The 22176-nt window shown below is 43.4% G+C and overlaps 1 protein-coding gene across 1 annotated transcript in view; it reads right to left on the reverse strand.

Moving 5' to 3' along the window:
* Positions 1 to 21077, reverse strand: part of NAMPT (nicotinamide phosphoribosyltransferase) — a 44769-nt gene extending 23692 nt beyond the window's left edge. Inside the window, exons 1-6 of the mRNA XM_030215941.1 lie at positions 20922 to 21077; positions 18195 to 18351; positions 12774 to 12877; positions 7058 to 7186; positions 6670 to 6828; positions 377 to 513 (exon numbers count right to left, since the gene is read on the reverse strand). Coding sequence (XP_030071801.1) covers positions 377 to 513; positions 6670 to 6828; positions 7058 to 7186; positions 12774 to 12877; positions 18195 to 18351; positions 20922 to 20975 — 740 coding nt within the window. The 5' untranslated portion in view covers positions 20976 to 21077. The remainder of the gene's footprint in view (positions 1 to 376; positions 514 to 6669; positions 6829 to 7057; positions 7187 to 12773; positions 12878 to 18194; positions 18352 to 20921) is intronic.
* Between the last annotated feature and the right edge of the window lie 1099 nt (positions 21078 to 22176).

Here is a 22176-nt window from a genome sequence, read left to right on the forward strand (position 1 = left end):
TCTGCAGTAGCACAAAGGACAACAGATTACTATACTATGACCTGAATCCTCATCAGGTTAAAAAAAATATCCAGGAAGTTACTAAGCACTGTTGCTACAATAAAGGAAATTCAAAAGAAAAATCCAAGATAAGACAGCCTACGCTGCATCACTAATATTGTTTTATGACCACACCGTTAAAAAAGGTTGCACATTAAAAAGTTGTTCAGAATTGACACATTCCCAGATCAGTAAAATAAGATCTGATCCTGCTCCGTGGCTGCCAGTTACCTCAATTGAGAGCATAAGGGCAGACAAGGGATCAAAAGGACCAAGTACTGATTGAGGTTCTAACAAAGTTTCAAGCATTTTAACCCAAAGGTTGTTATAAAAGTACCTGTGCTCAGCAGCTGGAACAGAAAATCCTGGAACCGAGTCCTTTGTCCCATAGTATCTTTTAATTAAAGAAATTCCTGCTACTGTATCAGTTCCTTTAAAGTTCACCAAGTGCGCAGAGGCTCCAATTCCTGCAGTCTTAAGAAAAATAAAAAGATTAACTGTACTATGTATATGCTGCAAACAATGCATTAAAAAGAAATGGTCAGCCCAGATTCCATCTTACCTCCAAATCTGCCCCCTTTACAAAATACAAGAACCTCCTAACTAGTTCATCCACCACCCTGTGAGCCCCAACCACCATACCATCTGTCCTGTAGTAGTAACCTTCAGTCTAGATGTGCAAATCTGACCCAAGTCCACCACCAAAGCAGCAAAAAGGCAGCCACTCTCTACCATAAATATCACCTTCTAAGGGCTGTCCAGTTTCCCCATGATGCCCCAGGGTCCAGCCCCAGTATGATGTCAATTCTGAGAGCCAAGGACCCACTCTTCACCCGTTAAATACCGCACGTGCTCCTAAAAGGCAGCTGAGGAGAGGGTTATCAAGTTTACTGAAATTTTTCTACCCACCCAACAGAAAAGTAATCTGGATGGCTTACAGTCAAAAGAGAGAGGGGAGGGGGGAAACGACCAACAAGAACAGACATGGTACAAAAGGAACAGAACTAAAATGCAAAAATAGGAAAATTGAGAAGTGGAAAAAAAAAACAATAAGGAGGGGGATACAATCTTCTAGGCGAGATTGAAGGCCGGGTGCCCCATTCTTACCAGGCCTACGCTGCCCTTTCAGTAGAACATTCATCTGAAGGAATAATTTAGATGCAATTTTACTTTCTTTCCTTCCCCTCCCCCTTAGGATTGGACTTGCTTTTGCTTTTTCTAAAGCAACCTTGCTTATTAGCACCACTATTTTATACCCTTTTCCTCCTGAACATTCCTATGACATGAACAAAAACAACAAGTCTTGTTCTTTTGTTCTAGAATCTTTAACAAAGAGAAAATAGCCTTAAATTACCAGGTGCCGAGCTAGACAACCCTGCAGGACAAAGGGACTCCAGATTCCTCTTTATACAGTTCTCATCAGTCTACAACAGCAAGAAGAGCACAATTGAAAGAAACAATGACTTTTTCACTGCCCCACTCCTTCCCAAAGTCTTCTCCGCAATCCCTGAGCATATGTTGCATGCTATGTCCGCTGCAGGACTCCATATTGAATATTCGAGGGATCCAAACGTGTGCTGCAATCAATCATTTATCTAGAAACCACGTTTCAAGATTTCCAGAGCAGGAACACTCGATAGCAACAATATGCCCTTATTTTGGCAAAATAATGCGAAACCTCTTTTCTACAGAGAGAGCGAGAGAAAAAAAAAAAAAACGTTTCCCTACATATTTTAGCAGCTATATTCTTAGTATATGCATAATTACCAAGCCAAGCAAATACCTTCTCAAGTTTATCTAAGAACATTACTCAACTGGAGATTTAGAAGCAAGTTACATGCCGAGAGGAAATTCTTTCTATTGCTTGGGATTCCAATGTGCCCATCCATCCTGCCATTCCCAACAGCACACTTCCCATTCAGAGACTAGAAGGCGAATTGGCGTTAGAACTGATCCATATGTCCTCAGGCTGGCCTCCCACTTAGTCACCTCTCCCCTCTCCAATCGGTTCAAAACTCTGCTGCCCGTCTCGTCTTCCGCCAGGGTCGCTTTACTCGTACTACCCCTCTCCTCAAGACCCTTCACTGGCTCCCTATCCGTTTTCGCATCCTGTTCAAACTTCTTCTACTAACCTATAAATGTACTCACTCTGCTGCTCTCCAGTATCTCTCCACACTCGTCCCTCCCTACACCCCTTCCCGTGCACTCCGCTCCATTGATAAATCCTTCTTATCTGTTTCCTTCTCCACTACTGCCAACTCCAGACTTCGCGCCTTCTGTCTCGCTGCACCCTACGCCTGGAATAAACTTCCTGAGCCCCTACATCTTGCCCCATCCTTGGCCACCTTTAAATCTAGACTGAAAGCCCACCTCTTTAACATTGCTTTTGACGCGTAATCACTTGTAACCACTCGCCTCCACCTACCCTCCTCTCTTCCTTCCCGTTCACATTAATTGATTTGATTTGCTTACTTTATTTATTTTTTGTCTATTAGATTGTAAGCTCTTTGAGCAGGGACTGTCTTTCTTCTATGTTTGTGCAGCGCTGCGTACGCCTTGTAGCGCTATAGAAATGCTAAATAGTAGTAGTAGTAGTAACTGGTGAGTCCTTGTTCAAAATGGAACACAGCTGTGGTGTGGGAGGACCACAAAATGCCAGATACACTGAACAGAGACTGTAGGATCAACTGAATAGTTGAAGATCATAACCCAAGAAGGTGGGGGGGGGGGGGCGCTCAACAGTGGCATGAGATTATTTTAATACCACTACCTAATTTTGCTTGCTAATCTGCTTAATGCCTATCCTGAGCTATTTCCTGATAGTGGACATGGTGATGTGGCAAGGCATGCAGAATATGAACTGCTAGCGTTAAGGAAGTCATTGAATAAGAAGACCTTTCCTGATGTGATAACCCAGGTGGAGCAATATTGCAAAGTACTGGTAGCCAAGAGATAAGAATGAATAATTTTATATACAACTCTGTTCCAGAATGCATACCAAGTTTGGTGTGGCCTGACTGATCCGATAGATCCTTATGCACAGCACACTGCCACTGAATACACATTAGCAAGAGCGAAGGTTCTCGCATCTGGACATCTGCCCTTCACAAAGAACAAACAGTAACCAACTTAAGAGGAAAGTTTCTCAAACAGCAACATTAACTCTACTAGAGACAAAACTTAAAGACTGAGCAAAACAAAAAGGGGCCGATTCCTTATCGGAAAGCTGCACAACATGAAGGAGAATACAACAGAAAAAAGTCCTTTGAACTGTTAAACCAATAAATCAGTCCTATTTGGCACAGCTATTCTTTCACTGCAAAATATCAAGGTGGCTCACCAAATCATTTATGTAAATTGTCACTTTCTTCAAAATGGGTAGAGGAACCCAAAATACATTTGCACAAAAGAACTGAATGGAAAAGTGGAAGAGTAGCCTAATGGTTAACACAGCAGCCGGAGAACCAGGGGAACTGGGTTCGATTCCCACTGCAGATCCTTGTGACCCTGGGCAAGTCACTAAACCCTCTATTGCCCAAGGTAATAAACTCAGATTGTGAGCCTGGGATGAGAAAGTACATGTATATAATACATTTAAATTACTTTTGTTGTACCACAGACAGGTGGTTCACTACCCAATTATACAAACTATTAGCAGCAGAAGCAAAGAACAAATTAACAGCCAAGATAAGAATTAAGTGCCCTGCATTGGCCCCTAATCTAGGATGGAGCAAGTAGACAAGTTTGCAAAGCAGCCCACCCCCACCACCCAAAAAGAATCATCTATAACTCTATTAAAAAAAAGAGCCAGTCACCCCAGAAACAAAATCCCCTGCCCCCCAGCAGATTTTCTCCTCTTAGAAAGCCCCTTTTCAAAGCATGCCTCCTCTACTACAATGCCTATCACAATGTTATAAGAACAGGGGACCGCTTCTTCCCTGTGGTTTCACTAAGCACAGCAGGCATCTGGGAGGGCTCTCAACAAAGAGGGGATGCACACTCTAGGCTCTTACCCCAGGAGGTGGCAGAGTGCTCTTGGAAAAAAAATTCTTACAGGGGGATGATCAAAGGCAAACATGGGCACTGGAGGGCATTAGCGCCAGACTAGTGCCTGCGTTCCAGGATCAGAGCTGGCAAGTGCCGTGTAACGGGTTTGCCAGCTCTGAATGCTAATAGCGTGCAAATGCATGCTAAACAGGGACATTACTATTCCTCCCCAATGCACTGGGGAGGAATGGGGCATTAGGAAGGAATTTACATGCCTGCGGTCCCCCAACCCCTCCCCCGAGACAAAGGATCTGGACCACTCCCTGACAGCCTCCCCCCCCTTAGCCGCACTCTCCTTCCCACCCAAGCCTGGTGCCCCCCCCCCCCCCAAAACCTCCCCTCATACTTGGAAGCAGGAGGAGTAAGCACTTCCTCCTCCAACAAGCGCCACCATAAAATGGCGATGCACTGGGCTGGGCTTCGGTAGCATATAAGGGGGGAAGCACTCTTATATGGTAATGATGCACTGGGCAGGGTGGGGCGCCACCATTTTGAGGCAGTGCTTACTCCCTCCTCCTGCTTCCAGGTAGGAGGTGAGGTGGGGTGGGAGACGTCTGGGCTGGTTTGACAGGTCTGGCCTGTTTTGTTGTTTTTTTTGACAGCCCGGACCTCTCAAACAACTTCTACAGGAGCATTGTGTCTTGGGCGCATGCCCAGGCACAATCATCCCACACAATACCCTGATGATCGAAGCTAATAGTGTGCATAAATTTGCTAATTTTACAGTGCTGTTTGTGGGAGATGTCTGTTTGGGCTGGTTTGACAGGTCCTGACTCTGGGAGCAGAAAACCTGAGTCACAGATTTACTCAGACCCTTCTGCATGGCAGTGCACAGTACTGTCACTAAATTGGTCATTTAGACTAAATTTTCAGCTTGAACATATTATGCAAAAAGCTTTCTATAAAAATATTAACATAACTGAAGGTAGCGGCAAGTTAAGTGGGATAAGGGGGTGCAAGAAATTAACACACTCCTTTAAATCATTCTGTACCATTACTGATGGTGCTCCAGTGTTATACTGGGCTACAAGTCGTAGTCGTAGCATCTTCTGCTTCCTCAGCTACTCTTTCACCCGACATAGGCCAAGTTGCAAATTGCACCCAGCTGATGGCCCATCCACTTAAAAGCAATTAACGAACAGCTAAGAAATATGAGCAGCCTCATACTCAGCAGTCAAGAGGGCAGAAAATACATTACCCAACTCCACTTCTTTACAGTAAAAACATGCATAGATGCTGCATTACATCCAAATTGCTACAAAAGGTATATCAAGCCAGTATAACCTTGGTACACTGCATAATACAAATGATGGGGTATTGATGCCTTTAACTTTTAATCAACCAAATCTATCCAGCTCTTAGAGTTCATATTGCCTCTTTCCTCTAACCATCCCTGTCTACTAGAATTACATTCAATAATTTAGAAAATGCACAGGAGGTTGGGGGGGGGGGGGGGAGATGAAATTAAATTCCATATTTTTTAGGTGTCCTAGTATTTTGAATTAGTATATTTACTGGAGACATAAATAATCCTGATAGTTACTCATTTATACGCAACTTCCCTTATGTTGAGCAAAGCACAGAAGCAGTTGGCTTGTAAGAGCTGAATGAATCAAGGACAGAACAAACTCGCTTTACATTGTGTAAAATGGCAGGAATTTAACAATAACCAACACTAAACATTCTTTGCAACACCACTCACTTACATAAAACATCTCTGCACTTTTGTGCCTCTTTTCTATGGCACCATCTTCCTTCTGATGCAAGACCATTTCCTTTTCACCTGCCTTTAAATCCACTCTTTAGTCTGATTTTTCTATATGCTGTCCTGACCCTGTCATATGACTACCTGATAAAATTGTCAAGACTGCCATTGAGTCACAGCATCTGCAGATAAAAAACTTTTGAAAACATATCTTATGCAGATTGTTGCATTAATTTCTGAGATTAGTTTCACTTGCCATTGTTATACTACCAACTGCCCATTCGCCCCTAGCTCTGCATTTCTTATTTCGGAGGTTTCCAGAACAAAACAATATTCCTAACATTTGCTCAACTGGGTTAAAGTCATTTCTTCAACTGAACTCCCACTATCCTAAACAAGACTTACATTATATTATCTCCAGTTCTTACATAGTTATTTGTCTCTTGCCTGCCCATAGCTTCCTTAATACACCTATGAGCTGTTCCTCAGAAAGATCAAGAAATCCCACCCGTGTGTCACTTTACACTGTAAGCTTCAAGAAGCAGGGAGTGTCTTATGTGCACTGAGTATACCTGATAGCACTGTACAAATTTGAATACTTAAGTTCCACAAAACCTATGACAAAGTAGGGAATTCTGGAGATAGTGTGATAATATTAAGTTCAGAAGGAATCTTAACATGTAATATGGTGCTATCTAGCTATGCTTTACATTTTTTTTAAATAAATAAACATTAGAAGACGGACTAAACACAAATACCAAGATAGGCCACCGAAAGGCACTTTTTCCAAATGCAGAAGGGCTACTATAAAAAGGTTACGCACTTAAAATGTACAATCAAGCACAATTTTGTCATACAACATAGTACATCTGTTTTACCTCTTGAGAAGAAACTCCTCTGTACCCAAAGTCGTGTAGTTTATAATCCAACCCATCCAAGCTCCCAGATGTCTCCATCAAATACTTAGCCAAAATTTTCTTTTGTTCTCTGGAATTTGTAGCGACTGAGATTGGATACCAAGTTTGAACAAGGATGGTCTATTTAAGAAAAAAAAAAAAAAAGTCATTAGCAGGGGGCTATACAAATACTGGAGATATTCTGGGGTACTATAATTAGCCACACAACAAAAAATGTTATTTTCAGTGCAAATTTAGATCAAGTCTGTAGACAAATTCTCAAATCAACCGTCATGACTGCCTCTGAAAAGAAACACTGTCCTTGTTTCAAAACCAAACATAAAAATGATAATGGGAGTCTTAAACTGACCTCAATCCAGTTGGTCAGCCAGTAGCATTCAGGGTCTGTGTTTTCCACTGTAAAGAGAACATTCCCTCTTGGAATGACGCTGCCCTCAGGAACAGCCTTCACTTCTATGGGAAGATGTCCATCATATTTCTGATCAAAATAGACAACAACGTTAGCCATTTACCTGATTAGATAATTAAATTTAGTGAAGTGTGCTGCAGTGTTGGTGCATGCTAACATACATTAATGTAAGTTATGCATACAGTAGGACCTACTTTGTAATGTGGTAGCAGGCTTTAAAGGGGTCATTTTATGAAGCACTTTTCACATGCAAAAAAGAGGCTCTTATAAAATTGCACAGTCAGACTGAACACAACAGCATGCCAGACACAAATCCACCACTGCTTCGTGGACTCTGTCAAGCACCAAAAAATGGGACTAGCAGAAATGGCAAATTGTAGTACATTCAAAGTGGAGCAAAGATCTTTTGTACACAACTGAGTCAAAAAAGGGGGGGATTGAAGGCTTTCATATCAACTGTTCTTGACTAACAGGCTTATTTTCGAAAGTGATCACCGGTCATCTTCAGACATAAATCGGGAGATGACCGGCGATCTCTCAAAAGCGGCGAAATTGGTATAATTAAAAGCTGCTTTTTTGACACCATCGCCACTTTCCCGTCACTGAGCCAACGAAAGTTCAAGGGGGCATGTCGGCGGCGTAGCGAAGGCGGGACATCGGCGTGGCTACCAGATGGCCGGCTTCAGTGCATAATGGAAAAAACAAAAGCGGCGTTAATCAGTATTTCGCCGGTTTTACTTGGTCCTTTTATTTTCACGACCAAGCCTCAAAAAGGTGCCCCAACTCACCAGATGACCATCGAAGGGAATGGGAGATGACCTCCCCGTACTACCCCAGTGGTCACCAACCCCCTCCCACACTAAAAAATGAAAATAACCTTTTTTGCCAGCCTGTATGCCAGCCTCAAATGTCATACCCAGCTCCCTGACAGCAGTGTGCAAGTCCCTGAAACAGTTTTTGTTGGTTGCAGTGGACTTCAGGCAGGCGGACCCAGGCCCATCCCCCCACCTGTTACACTTGTGGTGGTAAGTGTTGAGCCTTCCAACCCCCCCCCCCCCCCAACCCACTGGACCCACATGCAGGTGCCCCCCTTCACCCATAAGGGCTATGGTAGTTGTGGGGAGTGGATTTTGGGGGCTCAGCACTCAAGGTAAGGGAGCTATGCACCTGGGAGATATTTGTATATATTTTTTTAATTTTTAGAAGTGCCCCTTAGGGTGCCCGGTTGGTGTCCTGGCCTGTCAGGGGAACCAATGCACTACAAATGCTAGCTCCTCCCACGAGCAAATGCCTTGGATTTAGCCGGGTTGAGATGGCCGCTTTTAGTTTTCATTATCGCTGAAAAACAAAACCGGCCATCTCAAACCCGGCGAGCTCTGGCATTTGGCCGGCCCGAACCATATTATCGAAAGTGTTAAACTGGAGAATGGGAGTGGGGGGGGGGGGGGGGGGGGGGGGGGGGAGTTGTGAACAACTGAAAAACATGCAAATTTAGGACAGCAAAACAATTTCAATGCTGGCCATTAGCACACAGGGTACATAGGACAGTTTTAAAAGACTGAAGGAACCAAAAGTGTTCAGGGGGGGGCAAGTTCTGAATGAATGAAAGAAATGAAAATTTACGAGAGGAACACAATCTGAATGCCGGCCATTTGTACACAGGGTAGAGAGGACACTTTTTTTTAAAAATGAAGGACGTGAAAGTATTACATCTTGGGGGAGAGGTGAGGAGGAAAGCGGTGGGGTATCCGGATACTGGGCGTTAGGGCCACGGGGGTACATAGACTTTTGAAAGCCTTAAGGAACCCAAAGTGTGGGAAGGAGGAGGAAAAGGAAGGGAGGGAACGGGGTGAGGGGCATTAGGAACAGGGGAGGGGGCCCTGTCACACACTCTCATTCTCACACACACACTGTCACACAGACAGTCTCACTCTGGCTCTTTCTCTCAAACATGCACACTCCCAGGAAAACCTTGCTAGCGCCCGTTTCATTCATTCCAGAAACGAGCCTTTTTTACTAGTATAAACATGAGGACGTCAATTCTCAAATTAAGAACAGGAGATTAGATTTTAATGTGCATTGATAGCTAGAATAAAATTAATAAAGGTGAACATTTTTAGAATTTACATATCAAACTAAAGTATTTCCTCTTGGGATCAAAACATTTTTATTTTGCCCCGTGCTAAAATCTAGTATTTGTTCAAATACCAAAAGCATCAGATGTTTTATCATCAACAGCTTTGTTCCTTCTACACAAAGATAAGCATTGAGTTAATATGAAATGCTCTAACCATTCCTAACACCTTTTAGGCACTACATTTATTTGCTAGCAGCTACAGAGTAAGTGGACACTGCTCAAGCTGCACTTCAGAGTATTCTTCAGGGTATCATACATGGTGGGGGTGGGGAAGAAAGAATGCCCAGAAAGTTTTGCAGAAAAACAAACAAAAACCCCTTAAAAGTGGTTCTCAGCACTGCTGGCAAAGTTAAAGCCTGCTCATCTGGGCACTAGGGATGATATGTCGTTGGGGACAAAAATGCTTGCTGATAATAGTGAACTCTTGTTAGTGAACCATAATCGGCAAACATATGATTTGTTCCAGAATGAAACAAAACAAACACTGGTTGACCATCCCTAATGGACACACATTATTGCAAGTGGAAGAACATTTGCTACACACAGTTCCTTATGTGGTTAAAATTATGACAGTTGACCCATGACCATTCCCATTACACGGGCTCAGTCTTCAGAATGGACTTAGGGTCCCAAACTGAAGAAATGGTCTGCTGATAATGCCTTACCTGATCATTTTCTTTCCTTTAGTCGCAGCAGATGAATCCTTGAACTGGTGGGTTGTATCCATCTACCAGCAGGTGGAGATAGAGAGTACTGAACTGAAAGTGAAACCGGACAGCCAGCCCCTCAATCAGCACATGTCTCATCACAAAGCAGAACTAGGCATAAACTACCAGGAAGCCTTCCTCATCAACGAAGAACTATGACAAACCAATCAGGAGTGGGAAAGCAGTCCTGTTCTCTTTGTCTTAGTCTCAGAAAAGCAGTGCTGTGAGTTTCCTTTATTTGGGGGGAAAAAAAAAAAAAGGCAAGCGCCTGCAAAAGAAACAAGCCACAACAGAGACCTCAGGACCAAACTGATCAGAAAACACGGCTGAAAGAGAGGGATCCTGGATTCATCTGCTGTGACTAAAGGAAAGAAAATCATCATCAGCTAAGGTATAATTTTATCTTCCTTAGCCTCTGCAGCAGACGAATCCAGAAACTGGTGGGATGTACCAAAGTAATCCCTAAAGAGGGCAGGAAGCCACAGCAACCTGAGACAGAACTGCCATTTCAAAAGAAGCACCCGCCCTTGCAGCTATATCCACTCTATGCTGCTTTGAAAAGGTATGCAGAGCACCAAGCAGCTGCCCAACAGATCTCTTCCGCGACAACACATCCATTTCTGCCCATGATGCCAACTGCGCCCTCAATATGGGCTCACAATGCCTCCAGCAGACAGCAGCCCTCCAAAATATATGCCGAAGCAACCACCTCCTTAATCCAAGCTATAGTCACCTTCGACGTTGCATTGCACAGCTGGGGCCCCAACAGGAGAACAAACAGATGATCCAAACACCAGAACTCATTAGACATCTGTAAATAACAGAGAACCTGCAGAACATCCAAAAGCCTGAGATTTGCAAAATCCACAGCTTAGTCCTCCTTCTGAAAAGAGGAGAGAAAGAGGCAGACTGATGTGAAATGACGAGAATGCATATGGTTCCATCCTTTTTACCAAAGGTTAAGTCACCCCATACTCTGAAAATTGCAGAAATAGATCCCGACAAGACAACACTTGGATCTTCGAGACCCTACGTGCCAATTCCATAGCCACCAAAAACACCGACTTCAGGCCGCGATCCTTGTCAGAAGCCCTATGTAAAGGCTCAAAGGGCGCCCCCTGCATTGCCCAAAGAACTAGATTCAGGTTCCAGGTCAGGCAAAGCAGACGCTGAAGGTGAGGAATCTCCCATAAAAATCGCACCACATCCGGCTGAGCAGCCAACAAACAGCCTGACATGCGCCTCCTGTAAAAGGCCAGAGCCGCCACCTCAATTATAGGCCAAACCCTTCTGCAATCCATCCTGTAAAAGGGCAATAGTTGAGACACCCACAAAGGCAACCAAGCACAGGCTGCACACCAAGCTGCAGAGGTCCACCATACCTGACCATACGCTGTCATAGTAGACCGTTTGAACCTGAAGCAACACAGTGATCACTGCATCTAAATAGCCCTTTTTCCTCAGGCATGACCTTTCAAGACAACACACAAAAACAGTGGATCCAAAAAATGGATAACGGTATATCCAATGCTGATGGAGTTGTTTTCCTAGCAGCATTTTGATGCGATTTCTCACTTAGCGGAAAGTTAACTGTGTGTTGTTTATTCTGCAAGATTATTTTCTTTATTGGAAATCTGTAGACCCCTGACGCAGACCTTTATGGCCGAAACACGACTCGTGTCGGGTCAGTTTTATTAATTTGAAATAAAGACCTTGTTCAGGAAACACCATCTGTGAGAGGACTCTTTTTTGGATCCACTGTTTTTGTGTGTTGGCTTCGGTTCTCCTGTGGAGAGATAACCCTCTGTTGGTGTTGGCTTTGATGACCTTTCAAGAGTCAGGCTGCAAGACCAAAGCGGTTGGGATCCTCCATCTGAACCAGACCCTGATGCAGTAGAACGGGGTTGACTGGAAGCCGAAAAGGCGCCTCCACCAGAAGATGGACCAAAGCTGCTGCAGAAAATCTGGAGTCACCAGAATGATTTGTCCCTGGTGTTGTCCGATCTTGTGGAGCACCCGTCTGATTAAGGGCTAGAGCTGCAGCAGGGTATCCAGCCCTGTGGACCCGAACTCTTCTTCTACTGAAGAGGGGTCCCTATTAGGTGGAACACCTCCACTTACAGCTCCTAAGTCCACTTGTATGTTGCACTGTCCCGCAAATGTGTGCCACTGATAGGCACTGAACGTGGGCTTCCGCCCACTCTAGGAGGTGGCGCACCTCAACGGCCAGAGCTACATTGTGTGCCACCCTACCAATTAATATACACCACTGGCGCTGTGTTATTTGACAGAATGCAAATCGCCTTGCTCGCCAGCAAGTCCTGAAAAGCCCGCAAGGCTTTCACCACTGCTCGCAGCTCCAGCCCACTAATTGGCCATGCTGCTTCCAGCAGAGTCCAACGCCCCTGCGCATATCGGTGGTGACAATGAACCAGAGGAGAAACAGAAAACCGAAAGGGAAATGCAGGGTGAGGCAGGGACCCTGACAACCTAGTATGCCCCCAAGGATGGCTTCGCTTGGCCAAACACCCCCTAGCTCAGCTGGCTAGGCTTAGCCCAGGAGCTGCCCTGCATACCAAGAATCCAGGAGATGGTGAGAAGCCTTCCACCACCTGCTGAAGATAAGAGATAAACTGACTGAGGGGCTGGCCTTCCGGTATCACTGTCCTCAGTTCAGTACTCTACCTCCACCTGCTGGCAAATGGACATAACCCACCAGTTTTGGATTCATCTGCTGCAGAGGCTAAGGAAACCTTACTTTATGCTGACAATGAAACTGTGTAACCATCAAAAAAAATACTGACCCTCCTACCTCAAGAATATAGTTCCAACCTTTTTCATTAAAGACATCATCCTGAAAATGCTCCCTGTAGACTTCTTTGGCTTCTTGAATTTTCTTTTTTGTCACCACTTTACCTAAAAAGACAAATTCAGTTATCCTTACAAAAATATTACAAAAACAAAATAATAAACATGTTTCCAAGAATGTCCTGTACACTTTGAAAAAAACAGTAAGCAGGGGGTTGCCCCTGAGGCTTTTTGAAACATGGATCATGTCAGGACCCAAACTCAACTTTTGCTCCTGAGGTTGAAACATATTGGGATGAGATATTTTGAAAGAACTTAAAAGCTAAGTGGGTTTTTTTTCCTCCCCATTTTTCACTTGTTTCAAAATATTTGAATAGAAAATGCAATGATTAATCATCTCACATGAACACTGGGCCTGTCTCAACTTATATGAGTACAATAATTTTCTATAAACACTTTTCTGGTGAGCCTAGCCTAAATATACAATTAAAAGATAAGGTTTTTTCTCTTATTAAAAACAACTAAAAGTTGCACATGCAAAGCAAAACAAATACTGTATTCTGGTCAGTGATTTTCAACTCTGCCCTAGGGTACACTGAAACCATATGGGATATCCTGAAAGCTATATTGAAAATGCATGACAGAAGTCTACAGATACTGGTCTCCACTGTTCTACTTCTATATTATTATTATTTTTATTATTTATTGCATTTGTATCCCACATTTTCCCACCTATTTGCAGGCTCAATGTGGCTTACAGAGACCTGTTATGGCATCGCCATTCCAGGATAACAGATACAATTGGTGATACAAGAAGATTAGGGATGGAAAGGAGGATCTAAGCAGATAGGTATAGAAAGATGACTTTCAGGTTTGGGGTGGTGTTAGCGAGGTGGCAAAGTTAAGTTTTGGGTTCTCTTTGTAGGCCTTGTTGAAGAGATGTGTCTTCAGAGATTTACGAAAGTTAGATATGTCGTCGATTGTTTTCAGGTCAGTTGGTAGCGCATTCCACAACTACGTGCTCATGTAAGAGAAGATAGTCGCATGTATTAGCTTGCATTTTAGTCCTTTACAGCTGGGGTAGTGTAGATCAAGAAATCTGCGGGAAGATCTTTTGGCATTTCTAGGAGGTAAGTCCACGAGGTTTTGCATATAGGTAGGGGCGTCACCATGTATGATTTTGTGTACAATCGTGCAGATCTTGAATGCGGTACGTTCCTTAAGTGGGAGCCAGTGAAGTTTTTCTCTTAAGGGTTTTGCACTTTCATATTTTGGTTTTCCAAATATGAGTCTGGCGGCGGTATTCTGGGCTGTTTGGAGTTTCTTAATAGTTTGTTCTTTGCAGCTGCAGATAATTAGCAAAAGTCGTTGGTCGTGGTGTAAGAAAGACCCACACTAACAGAAAATAACTTATAAAGCTAAGTGACTTTTGCTAATTATTTTACTATTACAGACAGGTTACTAAAAATACATGAGCTATAAAAAGAGGTTTTTTGGCCGATGATGAGCAAGTCCAGTCCCCGAAGCTAACATCTAGGCTGGGGGCTTCTCGAGGCCTTTTCCTCAGTAACGACATTAAGTTTGTCTTCATAATCGGATGCATAGATGCTCTTCATTTGATATCTCCTGATTTTCTATATTTTAAGTTTGATTTATAAGGAGATTACCTCTAAACATATCTTTAGGTTTGAATCTACTTCTATATTAGCCATTTCTCTGATACCCAATGAAAAGAATCAGTAAATAGAAAAAAAGACATCAAGAAAATTAAACTCTTTAGACATAAGAACAAGAATAGACATACTGGGTCAGACCAATGGTCCATCTAGCCCAGTATCCTGCTTCCAGCAGTGGCCAATGCAGGTCACAAGAACCTGGCAGAAACATTCCATGCTACCAAACCAAGGGTAAGTAGTGGCTTCCTCCACGTCTTTCTGAATAGCGGACTATGGACTTTTCCTCCAGGAACTTGTCCAAACCTTTTTAAAGCCTAGATACATTAACCGTCATTACCACATCCTCTGGCAGCAAGTTCCAGAGCTTAACTATTATTTGCATGACAAATTATTTCCTCCACTTTGTTTAAAAATGATCTCCATGTTATTTCATTGAGTGTTCTCTAGTTTTTGTACTTTTTGAAGGAGTGAAAAAAAAAAAAATCGATTCACATTTACCAATTCTACACTATTCAGGATTTTACAGACCTCAATCATACCCCCCCCCCCCCCCCCCAGCCATCTCTTTTTCAAGCTGAAGAGCCCTAACCTTTTAAACCTTTCCTCATGTGGGATGAGTTCCATCCCCTTTATCAATTTGGTCGCTCTTCTCTGAATCTTTTCTAATTCCACTATATCTTTTTTTCAGATAAGGTGACCGCAATTGACCAAAATACTCATGGTAAAAAGTGGGATTAGAACCCAGGTTTCTTGGTTTAATGTCCACTACACTATCCACAAGGCTACTCCTCAGACCTCCCATTACAATCCCCACTGCCCAATCAGCGACAAAGATTAGCCTATTCTAGACAACACTGATTTTCCCTGTGCTAAACCATCCAGTAGCCTTATTAAGTGGAGGAGTGGCCTAGTGGTTAGGGTGATAGACTTTGGTCCTGGGGAACTAAGGAACTGAGTTCGATTCCCACTTCAGGCACAGGCAGGTCCTTGTGACTCTGGGCAAGTCACTTAACCCTCCATTGCCCCAGGTAAAAATAAGTACCTGTATACAATATGTAAGCCGCATTGAACCTGCCATGAGTGGGAAAGCGCGGGGTACAAATGTAACAAAAAAAAAATTTTAATCCACCTGGATTTGTGGAAATAAGAGTCAACAAAAGCTATAGTTAATACATTGTTTCTTCAACAAAATGTTGAAAAGAATAACTCTTGAAGGCTTGTCATATTGTATATTAGTCCTATATATATTTAAAAAAAAAAAAGCAATATGTAAATTTTCAAAGTAGACCCAAACAAGGGTACTATGCAAGCCCCAGCAAAGTATCTGGTCACCACCACTAAGGTCCTCCAATTTAGCAGAATAAGATTACACTGGGCTTTTTTTTTTTTTTTTACCTGCAGCACTTTTAAGGTGTTAAAATGGAAAAATAGTTGTAGTTCTGCACACAAATTAATCTTTTTAACTTTGAGCATACTTTGAACCTGCAAAGTACTATACAATATCCAGTAGTGTTTCATCTTTGATGTAGTTTTCTCTTATTAGTACCAACTCTTGTGCATTAATGAGGATGGAGGAGTGGCCTAGTGGTTAGGGTGGTGGACTTTGGTCCTGAGGAACTGAGCTCGATTCCCACTTCAGGCACAGGCAGCTCCTTGTGACTCTGGGCAAGTCACTTAACCCTCCATTGACCCATGTAAGCCGCATTGAGCCTGCCATGAGTGGGAAAGCGCGGGGTACAAATGTAACAAAAATAAAATAGATACTATTGGAGATTCTACATGGAATGTTGCTACTATTGGAGATTCTACATGGAATGTTGCTATTCCACTAGCAACATTCCATGTAGAAGGCTGCGCAGGCTTCTGTTTCTGTGAGTCTGACGTCCTGCACGTACGTGCAGGACGTCAGACTCACAGAAGCAGACGCCTGCGCGGCCACATTGGTGATCTGCAAGGGCCGACTTCTACATGGAATGTTGCTAGTGGAACGATTCCTACTTCAGGCACAGGCAGCGTGACTCTGGGCAAGTCACTTAACCCTCCATTGCTCCATGTAAGCCGCATTGAGCCTGCAATGAGTGGGAAAGTGCAGGGTACAAATGTAACAAAAAATAAAAATAAAAAATACTAAGCTGGCTCAGGACCTCTGTAGCAGTAGCTTGAATTCTTTCTTGGATCAGTTCTTCCTCTACCTGGGGTGGGGGCTCACTGTGAAACAATGGCACTTGTTGGCCAGATTTAGAATTCATGATGCAGGGTTTTAGGAGGAACACATGTGTATAGAGGTCTTCATAATGACTGGACTGGTGAGTTGGGAGAGGGACAATATGGAAAAGCAATCCCCAAGTACTGTAGTTATAAATGAAGACTCAACAGCAGTAATTAAACTGAGAAAACAAATAGTACTTGGAATTTTTACAGAACTGAATATTATGATTTTATAGGGTTTAAAACTTTTGTTTTATTGTTTCCCCCCTTTATCTCATCTCTTTTTTTTTCAATTTCTTAATGGAAACAAAGGTCTCCTCTGCACCAGACGCCATAAGTCCTGGAAACCACTGTGCGTTCTTCATTTTATGGAAAATCTGTAATCAGTAGGGATTTTTAGGTCAGAGTTTGAAACATACAAAGGCTGTAGTTTACATAGGATGTTAAAGCAGGAATTGGGACAGCCAGGTCAGGACATTCACAGTTCACAGAGTATTTTATTTTAAAAAACCAAACCTGTACTGAATGTGGAACCTTTATAAAATGCATATTAAGGACAGCAACAAATACATATTTACCAGTCCATATAGTAGGAACACCAATTTTCAAAAAAGAGTGACAAGTAAGAAAAAGCAACATCACTTAGCAAGTTCTACAGGTAAATATCAGCAAATACACAGGGATGGCAATTTGGCACCTTTAGATACAATTATTATACATAGAAGATCTGTATTTAAAAAAAAAAAAAAGCTATACCAATAAATGCTACCAATTAGTGAACAAATCCCTGAAAGGAAAAAATGTTTTACACTAAAACGCTGAATAATGTACCGTGGGGCTACCTTCCATCTGCAAGGTGCTCATTTGAGCAAGGGTTTGAAACTTATACATGCTTCAGAGGAGGTGCAAAAGCCTATTGGGAATGTTTTTAAACTATGTGTACTGCACTGTAAAAGGAAAAACGCCACAATTATTGTTGACATGCCCTAAATATACCCCTTTTCAATTTGAATCCTATATAAATCAGCATTCTGAAATTACCATTTACATGCGTGTTCAATTTACATGTACAGGCACCAGATAAGCCTTCTGAATGACATTCACACAGTGTGGTTTGTAAAAACTTGATTTATCCTTTTCTGTCATAAGAATGTATGGCGTAAGCTAAGATTCAGCTGATTGCGCTAGACATATGAAACAGACTTCACTGCCCATAAATGTACATCTTTTGCATTCTACATCTTAATTACTGTACTACTTTTACAGCAGAAATTGAAACTGACTAGAAACCAGCCATTAAAAAATTCTATATTATGAACTATGGTTTACTTTGCAGCACATCAAATCATAACTGAATAAAAACAAAATAAAGGTCCTGTTTACAAAGGCACGCTAGCGTTTTTAGTGCATGCTGAGTAGATGTCTACACGGTTAGCGCACACTAAAAACACTAGCATGCCTTTGTAAATAGGGCCCTAAATTTAGCCAGGTTTCACTGTTACAGTATCTTAATATTTGAAAAACTAATCACAAAGCAATACCTTTTAAGTACTTATTAAGTATGTACTGCAAACCATAAAAGACGGTTTCTTCATATTTCACTTTCCTGAATTTGGAGTTTTCAGTCTTTTTCTCTCTGCATTCAAAGTAGGAATAAACTTTGCTTGTATTGGGTGGATACTGCTTATAATGTGTAACCTGTATCAAAGAAAAACCTCAGTAAGACCTTACAAAAATCCTGAAACTTGCAAAATAGGGAATATACATGAATAAGAGTCTCATATATATATATATATATATATATATATATATAAGAATTCATCCTAGAAAATGTCCTAGTTTGGCAATGCCGTGTCAGCTGAAATAGTATTTTATTTATTTTTGGAAACTTCACAATGCTAGTCCACCCTTGAACACCCCACCCCCCCAAATCTCCATAGCGTCATAAAAAATTATACACTCCAATATAACACTCATATGTTGGCACAATACACAGTCACACAGTTGATACATTAATGCACCTCTTAAGATACAGAGGTCCGGGGTGTGGGGGATTCATTTTCTTTAAATCGGGGACAGGTGGTCAGGTCAGAGGGAAGGGAGAGGAGCTCAGACACCATATATATGTAGTGTGTGTGCGTCAGAGGGAAGGAAGGGGGAGCCACTAGACTAAGGATTTTTGGTTATGTTTCGGGGGTGGGGGGGAGCCGCAGTAAGAGCTCATATCATTTCAGGGGTGGAGGAATGGGTACTGGCTAAACAGGGGCTTTTCAAGCCTGTGAATTGTATTAATAATTTCATAACATATTTCTCTTGTTTGGTCAGCAGTTGGTGTTTATTCTTTGTCTTAAAGCTGTTGCAGAAAAAGCTGTTTTCTTTTTCTGTTTAGCACTGTCGAAAGGCAGCCTGTAGTGCCATTGGCCAGATACTTTCAAAGCTGGTGTTACGGGCTCTGATTGGCCCTGGAGTTCCAAATCCAGCCAGGAGGTACTGGATTTTCTTTAGTCTCAGATAGGAAGTGGAGAGACAAATATCTCTGCCCTGAGGCCCCATTAAAGAACTGTGAGCAATTATTTTCCTAAAACTCCCCAGGTAGAAACAAAGTGTTTAGACTGAGAGACTAGCCCAGAGGCAAGCGAGACCCAATTGATGGGAGGAGGGTGCAGTGTAGCGCACATGCCAAGGTGCAGGCGGGCCTGAGCACTGCTGGGACAGACCGTCCAAGTGGCCGCAGGGTTAACCCCAGGTGGGTGCTATGCATTTCGTGACAGGCACAATGTAGAAAGCTACCGGGGCAGGGCGCTTGGGTCGAGGCACTCTCCCTAAACCTTCTACACCAGTTGAATTGCACTGCAGACATTAACATAAAGGCTATTTGCAGCAATGCATTGAAGCTGATTAGCTAATAGCCTATTTACCATGCATTTTAGTATACTATATGCCGATGTCTACCATACAAGCTAATTTTATCACTAAACCCCTTTCTGTATTATGCAACCCCTAAAGAGCTCATAGCTGCTCATTAATCGCACACTGCAGCAGCGTCTAAAAATCTTTAGAGAGTTGTTTATAAATAGAAATAAATTCATCAGATACATTCACCCTTTCTTTCCTGCATACTGTATTTTGTGACTTTCAATTCCTTCTTTAGAGAGATTGTTTGCTCACAGACAGCAAGTATATTTACTTTTACATTTTATATGCTGCAAAGCATAAAAGTATTTAATTTTGTATCTATCTTTCAATACTTTGCTCTGGGTAAGTTTTAAGAACTATCCAAAAAAGTTTCAGCCCACATAGGCACCTTCTTCAGTTATGGCCACTGAATAAACAAGAAGTTGAGTTCCTTTGCTCGTCAAATTGAAAGTTTTCTCCAGAACCCAGATGGGTATTAAATACCCACATTGTAGCACAGAGTTCGGTTTCAGAAGTGCAGAAAGCAAACAGAATAATCAGAGGATCGCCCACTTTTGTAGGCATGCTATCAGCTTTTGCGTCCGTTATGCGAAAGCCCCAGGCAGGCTCTACTTTCCAGCCCCTCTCACTACTACCTCCAGTTTCACTTTCTATTCCACTTCGCTTCCAGCAGAATTACTGTAGGCTGCCGGCGCCAATGCAACCCGACCACTGGGCTCCACTTCCTTCTCCCTCCTCCTCTGACCTTAAGTGCAAAGTTTTGCAGCGAGCACAGAAAGCCTATATATAGCAGAATACAACCTGGAGGTCGAAGAGACACGAAAGCGGCCAGCATGGGGGGGGGGGGGGGGATTCAACACGAGGGTCCTCAGGTCTCCCCTGTGCTCAGAGAAAAAAAACTCCACCGCTTGAGGTGGGAGCAATACAGATGGTACAGAATTATTAAAGATGACTACAGCTAGTCTAGCATAAATTGAAATGCAGTTGAAAAATCATGGTTTCCCCCCAACACCCTGTGCAGCATAACATAACAGAAAGACCTGCCTCCTGCTCGCGCCCCCGCCGAAGGGGGTCAGCAGCACCGTCGCCTGCCCTGCCCTCTCCCACACTGACCTTCAATAACAGCCAGGGCTATACAGTGACAGAGCACGGGGGCTGCCACAACTGTGCCCACCCCTCCTACGGTCAGACGGAGAGCAAGCGTCAAGTACACTCCCCAGGGGACTCTGACCCTCTCCCCAGGACCCTCCGGCCTGGTACCTTCCAGCTCCACACCGGGAGAAGCCCTCCTGTCACCGGCAGACAGCTCAGTTCCCCAGCAGCACCATCCTACCCGCCCCCACTCCTCTCACCTTGTACGAGTCGGTGGCCAGCAAGATATTAAATTCGACTTCGCCGCACTCCATCTTCGCATTCGGTACGCCAGCAGTGAGTGGACTCTCAGTCGCAGCTTAAAACCTTCTGCTCTCCCCGCCGCCGTACACAGTACCAGGGGCGGATTGTGGGGAGGGGAGGGGCGGTTCCTCTGACGTCAGCGGGGGCAGCGACGATCTATGAGGCAAGCTCGGAAGAACGCCCTCCCTCCTGAGCTCGACGGAAGGCGAGGCCCTGGTTTGTGACGTCACCGCCAAAAGGCGGGCACAGTCAGACAGCAGGTGAGCCGAGGCGTGCGAGCTGGAGCGTACGTGCGGGGCGGGCACGCGAAGCTGAAGTCTGAGAAAGAGCTAAGGGGCGTGGAGATGCGTCGTCACGGGCGGTTTCTGTAGAAACGAAGCTGCTTCAGTCAGCACTCTGACTGTCTGCAGTTTCGATTTTTGGGAAAAGGCGGGGAGATTCGATTTGTGGGAAACAGGATCATGTGCACTAATCGTGTGTGTGTGCGCGGCGCGTGCGCCTGCCTGTGCCCACCCCCACCCCCCGAGGTCAGGGAAGCTCTCAGTCTCAAGCCCTCTGCTTTTTTCGGGAACGTCTAGATTAGGTTCTAGCTTTTTTAACGTGCTAGATGAGCTTTCAATATATAAGCCTTTCCATGCAGAACAACTGTTGGAACTCTATTAATGGTTTTAAACAGACTTGTGAAGACCCAAATTCATCGGAGAAAAAAAAAACATCTCAGTGTTCTTATAACTTAGTTATGTCAATTAAAAATCGATTACTGATTGCATGCACTGTACTCCACGATAGGAGTATAGTGTTCGATAGCTAGTTATAATTATTTATTGAAAAAGGCCTTTTATAAAAATTTTGCATAAACGTATGTGCACCAACAACGTAGCATCTATATGGCACAGAGCTAGGGAAGACTGACCATTGGAACAATAGGGCAGGCCCTCAACTGTAAGGGGGCCAAAGGGGCCATTCTTGCTTCCATCGGATTTAGAGGATGCAAAAGCTTACCTGTTATTAAAGTTTGCTTTAGACTGGTTCTAGTCAAAGAGGAGTACTTACTACTTGCAGAGGCATAGGTACACCACTTCTTGCCAGCCTCAGCAGGCTCAAAGTCAACCCCCCCCAGTGTGCTCATTCTCAGCGTGCACCTAAGACCCACAAAGCTCCCCAGTCAAAGCAGGGGGCAAGCTTTTTACTGGCTCTAGCAAAGCATAGCTG

This window comes from Microcaecilia unicolor, chromosome 10 (assembly GCF_901765095.1).
Source record: "Microcaecilia unicolor chromosome 10, aMicUni1.1, whole genome shotgun sequence".
In the NCBI taxonomy this organism is placed as follows: domain Eukaryota; kingdom Metazoa; phylum Chordata; class Amphibia; order Gymnophiona; family Siphonopidae; genus Microcaecilia; species Microcaecilia unicolor.